Below are 16,280 nucleotides of genomic sequence, written 5' to 3'. Positions count from 1 at the left end.
CCCAACTGGTAGTGGAGCAACTGTAAGTGATGGCCCAGCTGAAGGCAACGAGGTAATCCCCGCATCTGGAGCCAGGGCAGGCTCAGGCCCCTGACTCAGCCCTGCTGGTGCTTGTTGTAGGGGAACCTGTGCAGACTGGGGCTCTTCAGAATCAGGCCCCAGACTAGGTTCAGCTGCTGCCTGAGGCAAAGGATCCAGCGCGGACTGAGACTCCTCTGGCTCCGAGTCCAAACCATCACAGCAGGGACCTTCAGTGGTAAAAACTGGGAGTAATATCGGCTACTCCCTGTTCACTCACTGGCTCTGTTGGGCACAGCAGAAGGTGGACGTGACAATGCATTGGAGGAGCAGCAACTACCAACAGCTGCCCCTATCAGTGAGGAGACTAGGCTCAGTGAAGGAGGAGAACCAATCTTGCCCAAGTCCTCCCCTACTCTCCAAAAACTGCCACCCTCTGGGAGGTGAATGCCAATCTCAAGCAAGATATTCACTGCCATCTTTCCTTCAGAGTTCTTTTATTGCTTATATGAGCACCTTCTCACTTTTCCGGTCAATTCCGAGCAAAAGGATGAGCGCAGGTCAGCTTGCTGGGTTTCAACCAAGTGGAATTTCCCCTTCCCAGGTACAACAAAGGCATCCAGCAGAGGACTCAAAGGTCAAGAGCTGTCACACGGGCTTCTTTGTGCTGTTGCAATTCTGCCTCTGGTGCATATGCATATTTCCTGAATAATAATGATCTCTCCCAAAGATCTCCATTTTTAAGTGATGGAATGTGTATTCTGAGTCAATACCTTGCTGTAGTCTTCAAACTACAAGATGGTGAGATGTACACCAATATTCTGGAGGGTATTTTAACAAACAACAACAAAACAAAAACAGCAGCTTGCATTTTTCTGAAAACCTTCTTGTCTTAGAAATGCCCTTTGGAGAAGCAATCATTGGCTTCACTGAACAGTTTGACATTAATCCATAGCCTGGTCTTCACTAACTTAATGACCTCTAGCTGTTTGGACTACATTCCCATCAGCCCCAGCTGATGTGGTTGTGCTCTGTGAACAGGATCTAGATTGAAAAATACAGTTGTGATTGTAGGGCCCTTTCTGCTTTCTGTTTTCCTAATGAAAGCTTCTTCCTTCCATGTGCTGTTGACCTCCAACACTGCTATTTCCTACAAACAGTTTTGTGGGGGAAGTCAACAGGGAAATGACACAGAGGCAAAGTGTTAAACACTCCATCTGTGCCCTAGTCCTGACCTAAATTATCACACTTCTGGCACTGATGTTAAGAGAGACAGAGAGATGAGAGGATCCCAGGACCAGGGTTCTAGCTAGAGCTGATCCTACTGTTGGGCAAAGGGAGGAGGCCACATCAGGCAGCTGATTCTGGGTGTCACATAAGGGCAGCAGATGTTCAGCTGTGCATTGCAAGAAGTATCTGGTGGAGATCATAGGTGTAAAAGAGAAGTATAATAAATGTAGGTATCAGAAGAGAGATTTTGGCTTCAGGTCTCCTGCTGCATAAAAGCAAGAGGAACAAGTACAAAGTTTCCCCAAACTATCATTACTAATCCAATTTATACCCTGCAATGAAAGGAAGCATCTGAATAATGGCTTGTGGGAAGCTAGATTTACTGCTTTTGATTGCCATACTCATCTCTTCCTACATGGGGGGGGAAACAGAGTAAGGAATCGGGAAAACATTTGGCATTTAAGAGCAATTTCTGAAAGACAGAAGAATGGATTTAGGGAAGCAAAAGACAGGAGCATTTCATAACTGAGCCACACAACGGTTGGATCTCCTGTCTCTGTGATTACTTATTACCTACAATTCATTTGTGATATTTCCTCCCCCTTGATGGTGAAAAAGCAGCTGAGTCCTCAACAGGTACTTCATCAAGAGTGTGAAGTAGTATAACAGTGTTCTGATGATGCCGGCAGGATCTCTGGCCATAGTATGCCTTGAACTGAAGCTCATCCTAAAAGAATATGGATCATATATACCCTTTGGATGTCTCAGGCTGGCTTATAAATGAAATTGGCTGCTGTTGCCTGCTGCTAATCAGCGTCATTGGCTGTGCCACAGAGTTCAAACATTAGAGGCAGGGACAAAACTGTTTTAGAAAGTAAGAAGAGCCTGCTAGATCAGGCGAGTGGCTCACCTAGACCAGCATCCTGGTCTCACAGAGGCCAACCAAGAAAGAAAATGAAGATAGCAAATTAGTGGCATGAGAAACTTGTTGCAGATATCAATATTGTGTTGTTCGAAGTGACTGGAAGCACTGACTCCTGTTGGAAGAAATCTTTCTCCATGCCCACAAAAATATTATTCAATTTTTTTACTGGCAGAACTCTTCAAAGCAAAACATAAGCATCGAAGACACAGCCAAGATATCCTTAGAATGTCTTGTGCTGTGCAGCACAGGCTCAGCAGACCTATAAGCAAAGTTTCCTCTCTCTTTAAGAGCATCCATTTCCCTGGAGCTGTTTTCCTCAAGAGCTTCATTTACATCTTCTGTTCCTTGTGGCATTCAGAGAAAGAACTAACTGCCACCACCCTTTCAAGATGGCGAATTTGCAACTCAGTACCTTGGTCACCTGATCTAAGATGACAACAGTTTAGAGTAACAGAAAACAAATGAAATTTTTTTCCTTCCAGAAGCACCTTAGAGACCAACTAAGTTAGTTATTGGTTTGAGCTTTCATGTGCATGCACAGTTCTTCAGATACACATGTATCTGAGGTCTCTAAGGTGCTACTAGAAGGATTTTTTTTATTTTGTTTCGACTATGGCAGACCAACACGGCTACCTACCTGTAACTAGAAAACAATCGGTAGGTAATCACTAACCCATTTAGGAGCTTAGAGCCCCTTGGGAAAACTACTGTGTAAAACCCCCAATGTTAGCAATACACATTTAGCCATTTTCCACTTTAAACCTTCATTGATACACATATATCTCAATTAAATCTATTATACTTAACAAATCTGGCTTAGAGAATGAGCTGGTTGACCACCTAGGATGCCCTAACCATTCTTAAAGGCTGACCTTTAGCTAATTTGCTGCTTGCTGGTGCAGCAAAGTGCGTACAATCCCAGAAGTGGAACCAAACCTGAATGATAATCAAGCCAGCTCCCTACCACTAGACGAAATCCACCGCTGTGCCAACCCTGATCAGTTACCATGCAGCATCTGCTTAAAAACATGTAATATTTATTTTTATTTAGCACAGTCGTACCTTGGATCCCAAACTCCTTGCAAGTTGAACATTTTGGCTCCTAAACGCCACAAACCCGGAAGTGAGTGTTCCGGTTTGCAAACGTTCTTTGGAACCCAAACGTCCGACACAACTTTCGTGGCTTCTGAATGTTTTGGAAGTCGAATGGCCTTCCGGAACGGATTCCGTTCAACTTCCGAATTACGACTGTATTTATTAGTTGCTTTTTAAAAAAAGAAACAAAAGCTACTCACAGCGACTCACAGCAATAAATAAATATCACATACTTGAAAACCTGCATAAAAACAAAACAAGAGGGAGGCGGGAATCCAAAACGCATTCATATATTTTTTAAAGTTCCCTGGGAAGAAGGACTGTTAAGCTACTGTGGGCATTGCAGCCTCTCATCACCCTTAAGAAATAACAGCTCCGGGGATTCTTCGGGGGAAGCCCAAAGTGATATAACAGTGCTTTAAATGTATGGATCAGACGTGGCCTGTCTCTCCCACGTCACACAAGACGTGGCCCTTAGTCATGGGCTGCAGCTGTCCTGGCCTTACTCCTCAGTGCTCACCCCTTCCCTCCTCTCATTCTCTCAGCAGGCTTTTCAGAGAGAGAAGTGGTCTTTATAGCACGCAAAGCCCAATAATTACTTATCTGGGTTAGTCACTAAGTAGGAAGAGTGTATCAAGTTGTTTAGGTCTCTGTGCAACCTTGCTATTATCTCTTTCAGTGGGACGCCTGGATAAAAAAGAAGGCTGTGTGTCTCTCTCTGTGTGTCTGTGTGAAATTAACTTGTGTGGGGTTGAAGAAAAGTGAATTGCATTTGCTTTACTTGACAACCTTTTTCTTAAAACCAGTTTTCTGATAGTGAACGAAATAAAAGAAATGCTTTGGTTCCATTTCCTCAGTGTTTCCACTGATCTGGCAGCTACACTTTCTCCTCCCAGATATTGCAGGGCCAGCGCTCAGTTCATTGGCCAAGATGCTATGCCTTAATATACTAGATATGAAATGAAGTCTTGGTAATAAACTGTACAATGCAGCATTCAGAACACTGGACATTCCTTTGCAACAGGAACACAGCAACATGTCCTGAATGGACAAAGAGGGCATTTGAAATGAACCCTCCAGTGGCCTTTTGTTACTTTTTTGTTGTGTAATTTTGTAAGGGGGAAAATATTGGCTATTTGCGGCATTCAGCTGCGTAGGATGTAGGACTTTATTTATTCACTGATGTCTTGTTTCATTCTGGCGGCGTATGGTGAATTAGTGGTTTAATAACCCAATGGCGGGGGAGACCTTATTTTTCAGAAAACATGGTGCTTTTTGAGAATACAAGAAGAGCTTTGCTGGGTCAGGCCAATGGCCCATCTGGTCCAATCAACTGTTCTGACCCTGAGGAGGACCTGAATGCAAGAGCACTCTCCTTTCCTGCGGTTTCCAGCAACTTTTGGAACAGAAAGTGCTTCCTTATGCAGAGTCTATCTGGTTCACTTCATACCCCGAATGGAGATTGACTACCAAGGTCTTTCCCATAACATCTCCATGAGATCCTTTTAAATGCAGACACTAGAGATTAAAGGTAGGAGCTTACTTCATGAGGGTAAAGGTAAAGATAAAGGACCTCTGGATGGTTAAGTCCAGTCAAACACAACTATGGGGTTGCTGCGCTCATCTCGCTTTCAGGCTGAGGGAGCCGGCGTTTGTCCACAAATAGCTTTCCAGGTCATGTGGCCAGCAGGACTAAACTGCTTCTGGCACAACAGAACACTGTGATGAAAATCAGAGTGCATGGAAACGCCATTTACCTTCCCACCACAGTGGTACCTATTTATCTACTTGCACTGGCATGCTTTTGAACTGCTAGGTTGGCAGGAGCTGGGACAGAGCAACGGGAGCTCACTCCATCACAGGGATTCAAACTGCCAACCTTCTGATCAGCAAGCCCAGGAGGCTCAGTGGTTTAAACCACAGCACCACCCGTGTCCCATTTACTTCATCACTTCTACTATTATTTAATGCCCGCCACCTGCAAGCTGGAAAACTAGATGCTTTTGGTTATTTATAACATTTATATCCCGCCCCGCCCCCTGGAAGCTCAAGGTGACACATATGGGTTCTTCCCCTTCTCTTGTTATCTTCACAGCAATCTTGTGAGGAAGTTTAGGCTGAGAAAGAGTGACAGGTCCAAGATCATCCAGTGAGTTCCACAACCAAGTGAGGATTGGAACCCGAATCTCCTTGGTCACAGCCAGACACTCCAATCATTATACTGCAACTACTCCTAGTGGGATGTATTCCTCAGTTACACAGAAAGCTGCGTTATGCCATTGTCAGACCACTGGACCACCCACCTACCTCAGAATTGTCTAGCAAGGGTAGTCGACGCAGTGTCCTCTTGAGGTTGTACAACTCACATCACCTCACATTTATATACCAAAACAACCCAAAACTTCCAAGCGGGGTTATAGGATGGGTCAACACCTTCCATAACATCTGGGGCACCAGATGCTAATCATTGTCTGCTGCAGGCATGCAGATCCTGTTTCTCTCTAGATTGTACTGCACTCCAGTTCCTGTCATCCTGTCCATAGTGGCTGGGAAGGATGGGAACTGGAGTCAAACAACATCCGGAAGGACACAGGTTCCCCAAATCTGAACCACTCCAAATCCCTCTTGGATGGGTGAAAACACATATCTGGTTCTTTGAATCCTAGCCCTCATACTGTGCACTTTTTCAATTTATATTAAGACATTTTCATTCATCGACCAACCTTTGTGCCACAGAGAAGCACAAAAATTTCTCACGAGGAAGGAACATCTTTCCCATGCTAGAAAATTGCCGGCATAGCTTTTAAAATAAAATTAAAACCTCATCATTTGAACATGAAGTCCGTGTGAAATCATTGTGGAAAATACTGGAAAACACAGCACAGCACATTTCCACAGAAAGTGACTTTAATTCCTATAAATCAGTGTCTTCTATTCTCTGTGGAAACTAAAAAAGAGGAAGATTCGGTGATTCTTGATTTTTCTTTTCCCTTTTCTTTGTAACAGCATTGAATCAGCTCTGACTCAGGGTCAAACTACACATTACATTAAATGCATAGTGTGCAGGACCACATCAGGATCAAATCATATAGGGAAGGGGAGCTTTGATTCCAACAAAAATTACCCCACATGCAACACTTAGCCTTTGAAAAATGCCCCCTTAAGTGTAACTTGACCCTCAGGAGTGACTATTAGAAAGACAGACTTGGCCACTTAACTATGGTCCTCCAGATTTTGTTGGACTCCTCTTCCCATCAGCCACAGCATGCATGATCAATGGCCAGGAATGATGGGAGGTGTAGTCCAACAATATATAAGTGGGTCACAAGTTCCCTGTCACTGCTCTAGCCATATATATTTAACATTACTAATAGTAGGTAGCTTATAATCAGGCATGAATAATACTTTTTACATGAATTTTAAACACACATGCACCAATTCCTGAGCAGCCTAGCTAATCGTACAATAAGATGCACATTTTAATGGCATTTGACGCCAAGATAAAAATACTTCCAAAATGACACTATACATTCTCACATTATGAAAATTGACTTCCTGACTTTGCCTTGTTTTGGTAATCCTATTCTCCTGAGTCTACTTCATGGGCTTTGTTTCGTGGCGAATGACATTTCTATGATGGATCCAGCCCAACCATTTAACAAAACAGTAGCCAAGTTCAAAGAAAAGAGGAAGGAAGAAAAGAGACAACCCAGAGATGAGAGACAATTTGAAAAGATATTTCCAAGACCTACACCTAAGGACATGTCTGCCACAGTGTTGAAGAAACTGAAAAGCCTAAGGCGACCCGAAACAGCTTAATACAATTCGCCTGTCCTTGTCTGAATTATGTTTGGAGTCTGAAGGAGTAGGGAGAGATGATAGCAAACAAGATACTGAAACGCAGCAATTGCTAATGGTCTGAACATGGAAAATTGGAAGTCAGCCATGGACAACACAGTTACGTCAACTATTCTTCTGTGCAGGAAATAAAACACTCTCCGAAGAGACTCCAGAATATCGTTGCCAGGCTGCTCTTACCATCTCCCAATGACTTTAAGCCTCAAAGAGCCCCGCTGAAATGAAATTACAAGCTTCAAACATGTGGGCCTGCAAGGTGTGTGTTGACAGGTCCTCTTGTAACACAAAGCACACAATTCCCCATGGAAGCAGACTGGGAAATGTCAAAGCGAGAACCTACAGAACATAGCTGTGGAAAACTTCTCAATCTTAATATACTAGATAGCAAATTGCAAAAAAAGACAGTTGTTTTACGGATCATGTGCTACATATATTTTAAAAAAAATAAATAAACACATAATACTTTTCCCAAGTAATGTGTGATCTGAAAACGAGAGGGCACTATTCTTTTGACTTCCCTGCTGCCCTCTCCCCTGATCCGACTCTCGTGGTCTTTACTGCAGTGTAGGTCATCCTCCCCTCGTTTAGAGTTCTCTCTGCAGTTCACCATCAGTTCTCACTCGATCTCAGAGAGCAAGTCACGTGCCTGAAAAATTAAGCACACCCCCCATCTTTGCAGAGAACTCCAGCAACTCAGAAAGCTCGTCTCATAGCTTGTGTAGGAGGTGGAAAGAAAAAGTGCTAAATATGCATTCAATCCTGTGAATGCTCTTCACACAACATGCCCCAAAAATATATGCTAATTTACTGAATAACATGCTGTACACAGCTTAAAGAAAGGGTGTCTATCCAGGCCTTGGTTTATGTGCAGCCCAGCTCTTTAGGGTTACTGTACTCTGGTCACATCCGCACCAAACATACAAAGCACATAGTTTGCCCCAAAGTATCCTGGGAGCTGTAGTTTGTTAAACGTGATGGGAGTTGTAGCCCAGTAAGGGCTAAATTACAGTTCCCAGGATTCTTCGGTGGGGGGAGCTATCCACTTTGAAGTAGATATGACCTCTCTGCTTCTCCATGGTTCAGCTTGTGGGCCGCCATTTTGAAAATGCTAATAGCTTGAGGGCTGAGCCCACTGTGGTTCTGAATCAGGAAGCAGGTTCTTCCTTTCTCCAGCAGAACCCAACCTCTATCAAAGCACGCGGTGTGAAAGGGTGCATGAGCAGATTAGCTAGATGCAAGATCACAATCCTTTGGTGGGAATCTCTAGAGGGTGAGTCAAGCCCCGCGCTTTTTGAATTCAGGCAGCCATTTTTCTTTTTCTTTTGTGGTTTCCCTCCACACATGGGACTTCAGGATTAATTGGTATCCCCCAGTTACTTCCCCATGGACACTTGCAAAGGCACCAAGTTTGAAAGTGCTGGTGGTTGAGAAATGCTGAATTGCAATGGGCAAAGGAAGACAGGTCACCAGACAGAATGATGCCAAGCGTCTGCCAGGTGAGTGAACCTGCCTACCTGTCAGGCCTGGCAAGGGTGGAATCCGGCCTGTCGGTCAGATCCACTTCCCCACCTGCGGATAATACAACACTGAAAGGCTGTTCCTGCTTCTAGGATGGAGCATGGGGCTTATTTTTCTTTGCCAGCCTTCTGTGGAAACAGGAATATCGCATGAAAGGACCCAGGATCCTCTTGCAACCTAACGTGCCAGCAGCTATGCCCATAGCTGTCAACTTACAGATTTGAAAATAAGGGACCGGCAGCCTTGAAAATAAGGGACCAGCAGCCAAAATAAGGGACCTGCATCCTCACCTGTTCCAGGCACTCCAGTCTTCCTCTCCTCCTGCAGTCTGGTCAAACTCATGCTGGTAGCTTCGAGAACACTGTCCAACCAACTTTGTAACCAGAGGTTCAACTGAATAGAATCTGAATCACATGCACCACAAGGCCTATGTAGCCTCAACTTAAGATGGCTCCCCAGCCTGGCTTTGCACTGCAAAGTTTGCAGCAGCACGTGCAACAAAATGGCGTCCAGCATTCAAAAAACCCGTCTGCTTGCATTAACTAGCCACACACAAGGCATGCAAGCTCCACCCCCCCAGTCATTCTTAGACTTTTATTGGGTGAGCAACACAGCCAAGCAACACAGTTGGAGCCTCCCTCCTCCCTGGCCGGCAGGGAGGGAGGGAGGGAGAGGAGCTGCTTCCTTTGAAATTTAAGGGACATAATTTAAGGGACATCCATCAATAAGGGACAGCAGCGGGACATGGCGCTGGAATAAGGGACTGTCCCTTCAAATAAGGGACACTTGACAGCTATGGCTATGCCTGGGGACTAAATAGACTCTGAGAGAGAAGTTATACAACCACTGATCAAGCTGAAGAACACACTTGAGCCTCCACAATTGTAAACCTAGCACTTTGAAGTATTACTGGGTGTGGTAATAATAATAATAATAATCATCATCATCATCATCATCATCATCACCATCCTTCTACTTCCATCTATTGAACGTCAGGACAACGTCAGGACAAGTGTCTCATGGCTGAATCAGCTTTCCAGGGACTGCCCTTTTAAAGCTGTTTGGAGTGGGGTGTGGGAGACGAACAAAATCTTCTCAAAGTCTGGAAATAATCCTTCTCTAACTCTGTAATAAATCCATCTCGTGCTTTTTCAACTCCCTTCACCTCTTCCCCCTAAGGCAGACGTTCTGTGTATATATTAGAAGCTGATCTGATCTCTTTTAAAATTATGCCTTGAGAGCTCTGGACAATGAAAATACTGTCCACTGGGATCTAGCAGATGACCAAATAATTAAGCTATTGTGACATGTGAGTGCAAAAGCTGTTAGAGGCGGATGCATTTATCTTGCATTGTTGACTCACCTCATGAATTCATCCCGACGTGGGTTGAACAAGTATTTAATGGAAGATTGGTATAATCCTTAAATAAGTTGTGCTTTAAATGATAATGAATCAATGTTTCGAGGGGGAATCAGTTGCATTTAAGATTGATTTTATCAGTGATGGGACTAAAGCAACATACCTTCTCTACCTTTCCTGACTCCCCAGTTTGTACTTGTCTACATATACCGTATTTTTCGCCCCATAGGACGCACTTTTCCCCCTCCAAAAATGAAGGGGAAATGTGTGTGTGTCCTATGGGGCGAATGCAGGCTTTCGTTGAAGCCTGGAGAGTGAGAGGGGTCAGTGCGCACCGATGCCTCTAGCTCGCCAGGCTTCAGGAAGCTATCCGCAAGCCTTGCAAGCCCGGCAGGAGTTCCCACGGGCTCACAAGGCTTGCGGGCAGCAGCCTGCAGCCCGAAGCACGGGGCGCCCTCCGGAAGGCTCCCCGTGCTTCGGGCAGGTGTCCGCAAGGCTTGGGGCTGCAGCCGCGGCTGGGGGGGGGGAATAATTTTTTTTTTATTCATTTCCCCCCAAAAAACCAAGGTGCGTCCTATGGGCCGGTGTGCTCTATAGGACGAAAAATACGGTAGATGTTGGAGGTAATATACAGATATATTGTATCTAAGCACATAATTATTCAAACACCCCCGCAAGGCTGAGCAGTATTACAATTCTCATATTGCTGACGAGGGGGTGGGAGGAATAAGAGACAATAATGATTTGAAGCCATCTTGCCATTTCAGAACAGGAGCAAGCCCTGAGTGGGAACTTCCCAGACTACAGCTCTGTCTCTCAAACATTGTTTGTGTCTACAAAGTGCCCTCATGGCTACTGTATTAACCTAATTCTTTGCATTTTTAATTTTTTTCTTCTGCTTGCGCATTCCCCACTTATGTTAATAGCTTGCTCGATGAAGATCTCTGGAGAACTCAGTAGTTTGCCATACTTTTATGACAGAACTTTCTAAAGGTTCTGCACCCTTTCCAGCAACAACATCCAGAAACAATCCACCCACCAACCTGTGGGATGCAGCTGTTAGATGTTGAAAAGAACTCTGATTTCCAAGTTGCCAGTAGTTTGGAATGTTGCTGTTCAGTATTTTCATATTGCAAACACAATTTTCAGCCCAATTTTCTTTATTACCACGTCAGCTTGTTTAAGGATTTGGCTTAAACCCAACAACCTTCATAATGGCTCACAATTGCAGAATCTAAATACAATAAGTCACTGTCAAAAACAACAACAACAAAATAGCCAGGAGAAGATCAGATCAAAAGAGCCAAAAACGATATAGTAGCACAATTAATTTAGCTGTCCCAAAACCTGCCTTAAAAGGGCTAATTTTGATCAATAGTCATGCAAACTTCTTTGCTGAAGACATACTGGAAAGTTGGGGAGAAATCCACGTTTTCTAAGTAGAGGAAATTTTTTAAAATGTTCCCTTTTCCTTTTAATTGGGGGAGCCCACCCTACAGGAGAGAGCCCCAGTGAGGGTTGACCACGAGAGTGAGGCCAAAATGAGGGAGCAATTCACAAACACACACTGTTGTCTTCCTATTTCTTTGCTATACCAACACGAGTATTTTTTCTGAGAGCCATGCAGATAGAATGAATAAAAACGACCTTCCTGATTCCAACATAATTTCAAGTATTACTTGTGTGAAAGATGCACAAGTAATAAAAAATACAGAGAGAGGCTTTCTTCTTAACCACGATCCACCAGGTTCCCTAGTGGTTTATAGCTTGTTCATTGTGAATGTTGGAAAATGGCATTAGAAAAAAGCTTAAACCAAATGCACAGTAAAACACAGTTTCGTTTATCAATAATAATAATAAAGTGGAGAAGAATTGCAAAAAATAAATAAAAAAATGCCACTACAGTTTCTCTGGAGAGAAGTTACTTACAACAAGGCTTTTATAGAAGACAAGAAACTGAAAATGGAGTTTAACATTGTGAGAAACACAGAGGTAGTCACAGCTCCACACACATCAGAGCCTCCATCTGCACAATACATTGAAAGAATAACCAAGCCACTTTAAATAGTCATGGCTTCCCCCAAAGAGCCCTGCAAAAGTTAGAGTTGAGAGGTGTTAGGAGACTCCTTTTCCCCTCACAGAGCTGCAATTCTCAGAGCAGCTGAACAATCCATCTCTCTTCCCAGTGAGGTCTGAGCCCTGTGGCTCTGTGAGAGGAACAGGGAGTCTCCTAACTACTTTCAGCACCCTTAACAACTAGGATTCTTTGGCAAAAGCCATGGCTGTTTACAGTGGTACAATCTTGCTTTAAATACCTCGTGGGTCATCTTCAGGAGAAGAAAAAGCTAAGGAGTAAACCCTACACAAATCCAGAGCGAAGTAGCTAACACCATTGGAAAGCGCCTTGTACGCCTCCCTCAGGCAACTACTGCAGCCAAGCTGCTGTCAAAAGTATTGCTCTGCTTTCCTTTGAACCACATCAGCAAGGCTGAGAAAAGGGTCGTGTGGTCTGGGCAGTCCAGGACCTCCATACACACTGCCACGGCTTGCACCCCTGGGGTGGCCACTTTGGTGCTGTTAACTCAGCAAAAACAATGCGAGAGGCAGCCATCACGAGTTATCGGTCTTTGCAGCCACAGCAGGCTCTGCGATTCCCCAGCAATTTGACTTTGGCCCCAGAGGCACACTCCATTGTCTCTCAGACAGACAGATGCCAATAACAACAACAACAAATGTATAGTGCTTATGGGGCCTAAGACTGGGGACACTTTGTTTTAAATCCAGACTCAGAAACGACACTCACCTCCGAGTGTGGGTGAGCCAATTGCTATATTGGTCTCACAGAGACCGATGTGAAGATAAAACTAGGGCAGAGGGACAGAGAAGAAGCGTGTGTGTTGCCCTGATCTACTTTAAGGGTGAGATATAAAAGCGTGAAATATTAAACAAACACGTGGTTGGCTGTCATAGCGCTGCGCATTGTGCTGACTCTGACAGAGTATATTGTGGGATGAGGTAATACTTAACACAGTTCTTTGAAGTGAGGGGCAGGGCAACACATAATAGAATGGTATCCCATCATATGTTCAGCAGTTACCTGGACATAACAACAAAAACAGGTAGCAAAGAAAAATGGGATGGGGGGAGAGCTTAAGTTGTAGATAATCTTAAAACAAGGCTGTGGACTCCAAATCCCATCAACCCCAGCCAGTGTTGTCAGTGGTCAAGTATTATGGGATCAGTAGCCCAATGACATCTGGAGGGCCACAGGTTTCCCTGCTTCTGCATTTAAAAGGCATAAAAATACCACAGAAAAATATCAGCATTAAATCCATCCCTCTCAGATTTATAGTAGGTAAACTAACCTGTTTGGCCAACTGGTCCTTCTTGACAAAGCCAGTGGCAGCGGCGATATTTCCGGCACCTTCCACTGTCTTTTGTGCCACGGCTGTGACGCCAGTCACTACAGCTCCTCCCACGTTTGACACTCCCTCTTTAGTTTTCTCTGCCACTGTGGAAAAGGCAAAAGGCAAATCCCCTCAGGTTTCGGTTTTGCAGCTCTCGACATCGTATGAAAGCAAGTTGGCTCTGCATGAGTCTCCCTTCAGGAAGGTTTCTCCACAAGACTTCATGGCGTGTGGGACTTTCCCCCAGCACCACACGCTGTGGCAGCTGCTAGTCGAGACCTGCTGGCCTGAACACAACCCTACCTTTCCTTGGGTTGCAGAATCAGTGACAGAGCATGTAACTTTGCATGTGGAACCTCTAGGGATAGGACAGCCCATAAATTTTGGGTTTCTCTTGGTTTCTCATTTTTCCAGGTTTGCACTTCATCACTTTTCCAAACAGGTTTGGGATTTATGTTAGACTTAGTGGGTTCGTGGGGGGCAGAAAAAGGAAGAGAACGTTCCTTTGCAGAAGGAGAAATCCTTGCAGTGAAGGAGCATTTCGCTTAGTGCTCCATTGAATACAACCCTATTTCTTTTAAATAACTGCTTTTGGGGGGGGGGGAATACATGAGCAAATATGTTATGCATGTTATATTTTAGCCTCCTCTGGATGGCAAAGATTTGCAATCCTCCTATCATTGTCCCAAGACTTTGTGTGGGGCAGGAGAAGTGAGAGTAGACAAGATCAGCTACCAGCTCGCTTAACATTTCCCCATGCATGGAGCTGGGCACTAAAGGAAGTGAGGGGTGGGCAGGGAAGAATGCAGAATTTTTTTTTTAATGTCCACCTGAAAATTCATCAGCATTTTAGTGCAAATTTCTGCTAAGAAACGCGTATGCAACTGTGCCCAATATACACAATTTTGCAAAGCAATTTCCCTCTACATTCTTTGCCTCTTATTTTCACTAAAATGTGCAGTTTTAGATACGCTTTATCCTAGCATGTGCATTTTTAATATACATTACTTAGCACTGCAAAATGCAGAGAAGTGTGATTTGTTATGTTTCAGTTCATGTATTGTTTTGGCAAGTGCCCGTTAGGTAGGCTCGCCTTTAAATATGAACTGAATTGAATTTCCTCCTCATTGCAATAGGCCAGGGAGATTGTTCCAGGGGAAACGCAGCCATTGACAGAGAAAAGGTTCTCTGCCTGTGCTAAAGTTATAGCTGCGGGCACATTTGTTCCCCAGCAAGACTGAGTTGTGTGCTTTCCAGCATGCTTGATTTTATCCCACACCTACTTGCCTCCATGAATCAGAGCCTACTCAGAAATAAAGGTTTCTTGAAGGGATAGGTGGGAGGTTTAGCATGGATTTAGAAACAGAGATGCAGTGATGGGCTTACCTGTTGTAACCCCATGAACAACTCCGTCCCTGGTCTTCGAACCTGTTTTTTAAAATACATATTAAAAAGGAGAAGAATTAATAAGCAGCGGGGCTCAGTAAAACGGTTTTTAGTAAACATGCAGGCAGAGAATCACAGTATTTTATATGCACCCCACTTCCCCAAGGAATAGCAAGCTCGGAGGGCAACTTTTTTTACAGAGCCAGTTTTCTTGTGAAAACTTGTAATAGTTTTCTGTATAATAGTTAGAAGGGACCATGAGGGTCATTTAGTCCAACCCCCTGCGAAGCAGGAATCTTTTTGCCTAATGTGGGGCTCGGACCCACAACCTTGAGATTTAAGAGTCTCATGCTCTACTGACTGAGGTAGGTGGATGCATGGTGGTTTGTATCCACATTTACTTGGGAGCAAGTCCTATTTGACTCAATGAGACTGACTTCTAAGTCAAAATTTATTGGACTGCATTGTCGCTCCCCCCCAAAGCCCAACAGCAACCCCCCACAATCCACCCACAGAGACTGCTTCTTCTGTTTGCATGTAAACAAAGCAAGTCCCTCAAAACCAGTTTCAACAAAACTGGAAAACTGTTTTCTTTGGTTCTCACTCAGACCAGAAGGGTGTGGCCTGCACTCCACGCTGACATTAACAAACCAATGAACAACAACCATAGTAACTGGTGGCCAATCACTAAACAGGAAGACATATGTGCTCTGCCCTGCCCCAAGTGGTGAGAAGTTCCAGCTCACGCCATCCTTTGGAGGAAAGAGAGTGCTTCACACACACCTTGCATCAGCTTCTCCCCTTACTGTTTGCTTTGGAGATCACCCTCTCAAAGCTCTGATGGCCAACACTCAAGAGAAATCTCTATACAGTATATGTATTAAGCATTCAGCTCCCATTGAGAAAACACCAACCACTCACAACTGAGCCATTAAACAAGCCATCGTCCTAGAAAAGGAATGGCTGATGGCCAGATATAACAGTTTCATGCAACTGTAATGATAATATAATGTTAGGTTGCTTTCAGATGCAGGGGGCTTAAGATTGCAAGTAGGTCTTTCAGATGTCAGAAAGAGGTTGGCAACAGGATCGTGGTTGTTGTTTTTAACTGACTTGATTTGCAACAGAAAGGGTAATTGGGTTAAATTGGGGAAGGAGGGAATGGAAGCTGGCATTTTGATGCCAACAACACCATGCGCATGCTGTGAAAAACCTGTATGCATGAGCTCCACTGCCCCCACAACACCTGCCTAGAAGTATCCTTAGAACTCAGTTTCATACTCAGGATGCTATCAATACCTGAAGTCTGCTTATAGTGCCGTAAAGTAGGGCTGTTTGCAGTTCTGTGATCTGGAAAAGACTGGGAGAGTGTGGGCTAGCAAGAGAGAAAGGAACATGGTATTTCATGCCCTGAGCTGTCATTTTGCACAAAGAGGATAACTTCCGTTTTGCAGATTCAAGACTCACTCTACCTTGGCAGGCG

General features: G+C 44.2%; 1 protein-coding gene across 1 annotated transcript in view; it reads right to left on the bottom strand.

The window, feature by feature from the left end:
• The window catches only part of SNCA (synuclein alpha), a 46,795-nt gene that overhangs the window by 14,127 nt on the left and 16,388 nt on the right, over nt 1-16,280 (bottom strand). The window contains exons 3-4 of the mRNA XM_053404090.1: nt 14,798-14,839; nt 13,370-13,515 (exon numbers count right to left, since the gene is read on the bottom strand). Of these exons, the coding sequence (XP_053260065.1) occupies nt 13,370-13,515; nt 14,798-14,839 (188 nt within the window). The remainder of the gene's footprint in view (nt 1-13,369; nt 13,516-14,797; nt 14,840-16,280) is intronic.

The sequence above is a fragment of the Podarcis raffonei genome, chromosome 9, assembly GCF_027172205.1.
Source record: "Podarcis raffonei isolate rPodRaf1 chromosome 9, rPodRaf1.pri, whole genome shotgun sequence".
NCBI lineage: Eukaryota > Metazoa > Chordata > Lepidosauria > Squamata > Lacertidae > Podarcis > Podarcis raffonei.
This window is presented reverse-complemented; position numbering and strand designations above follow the sequence as displayed.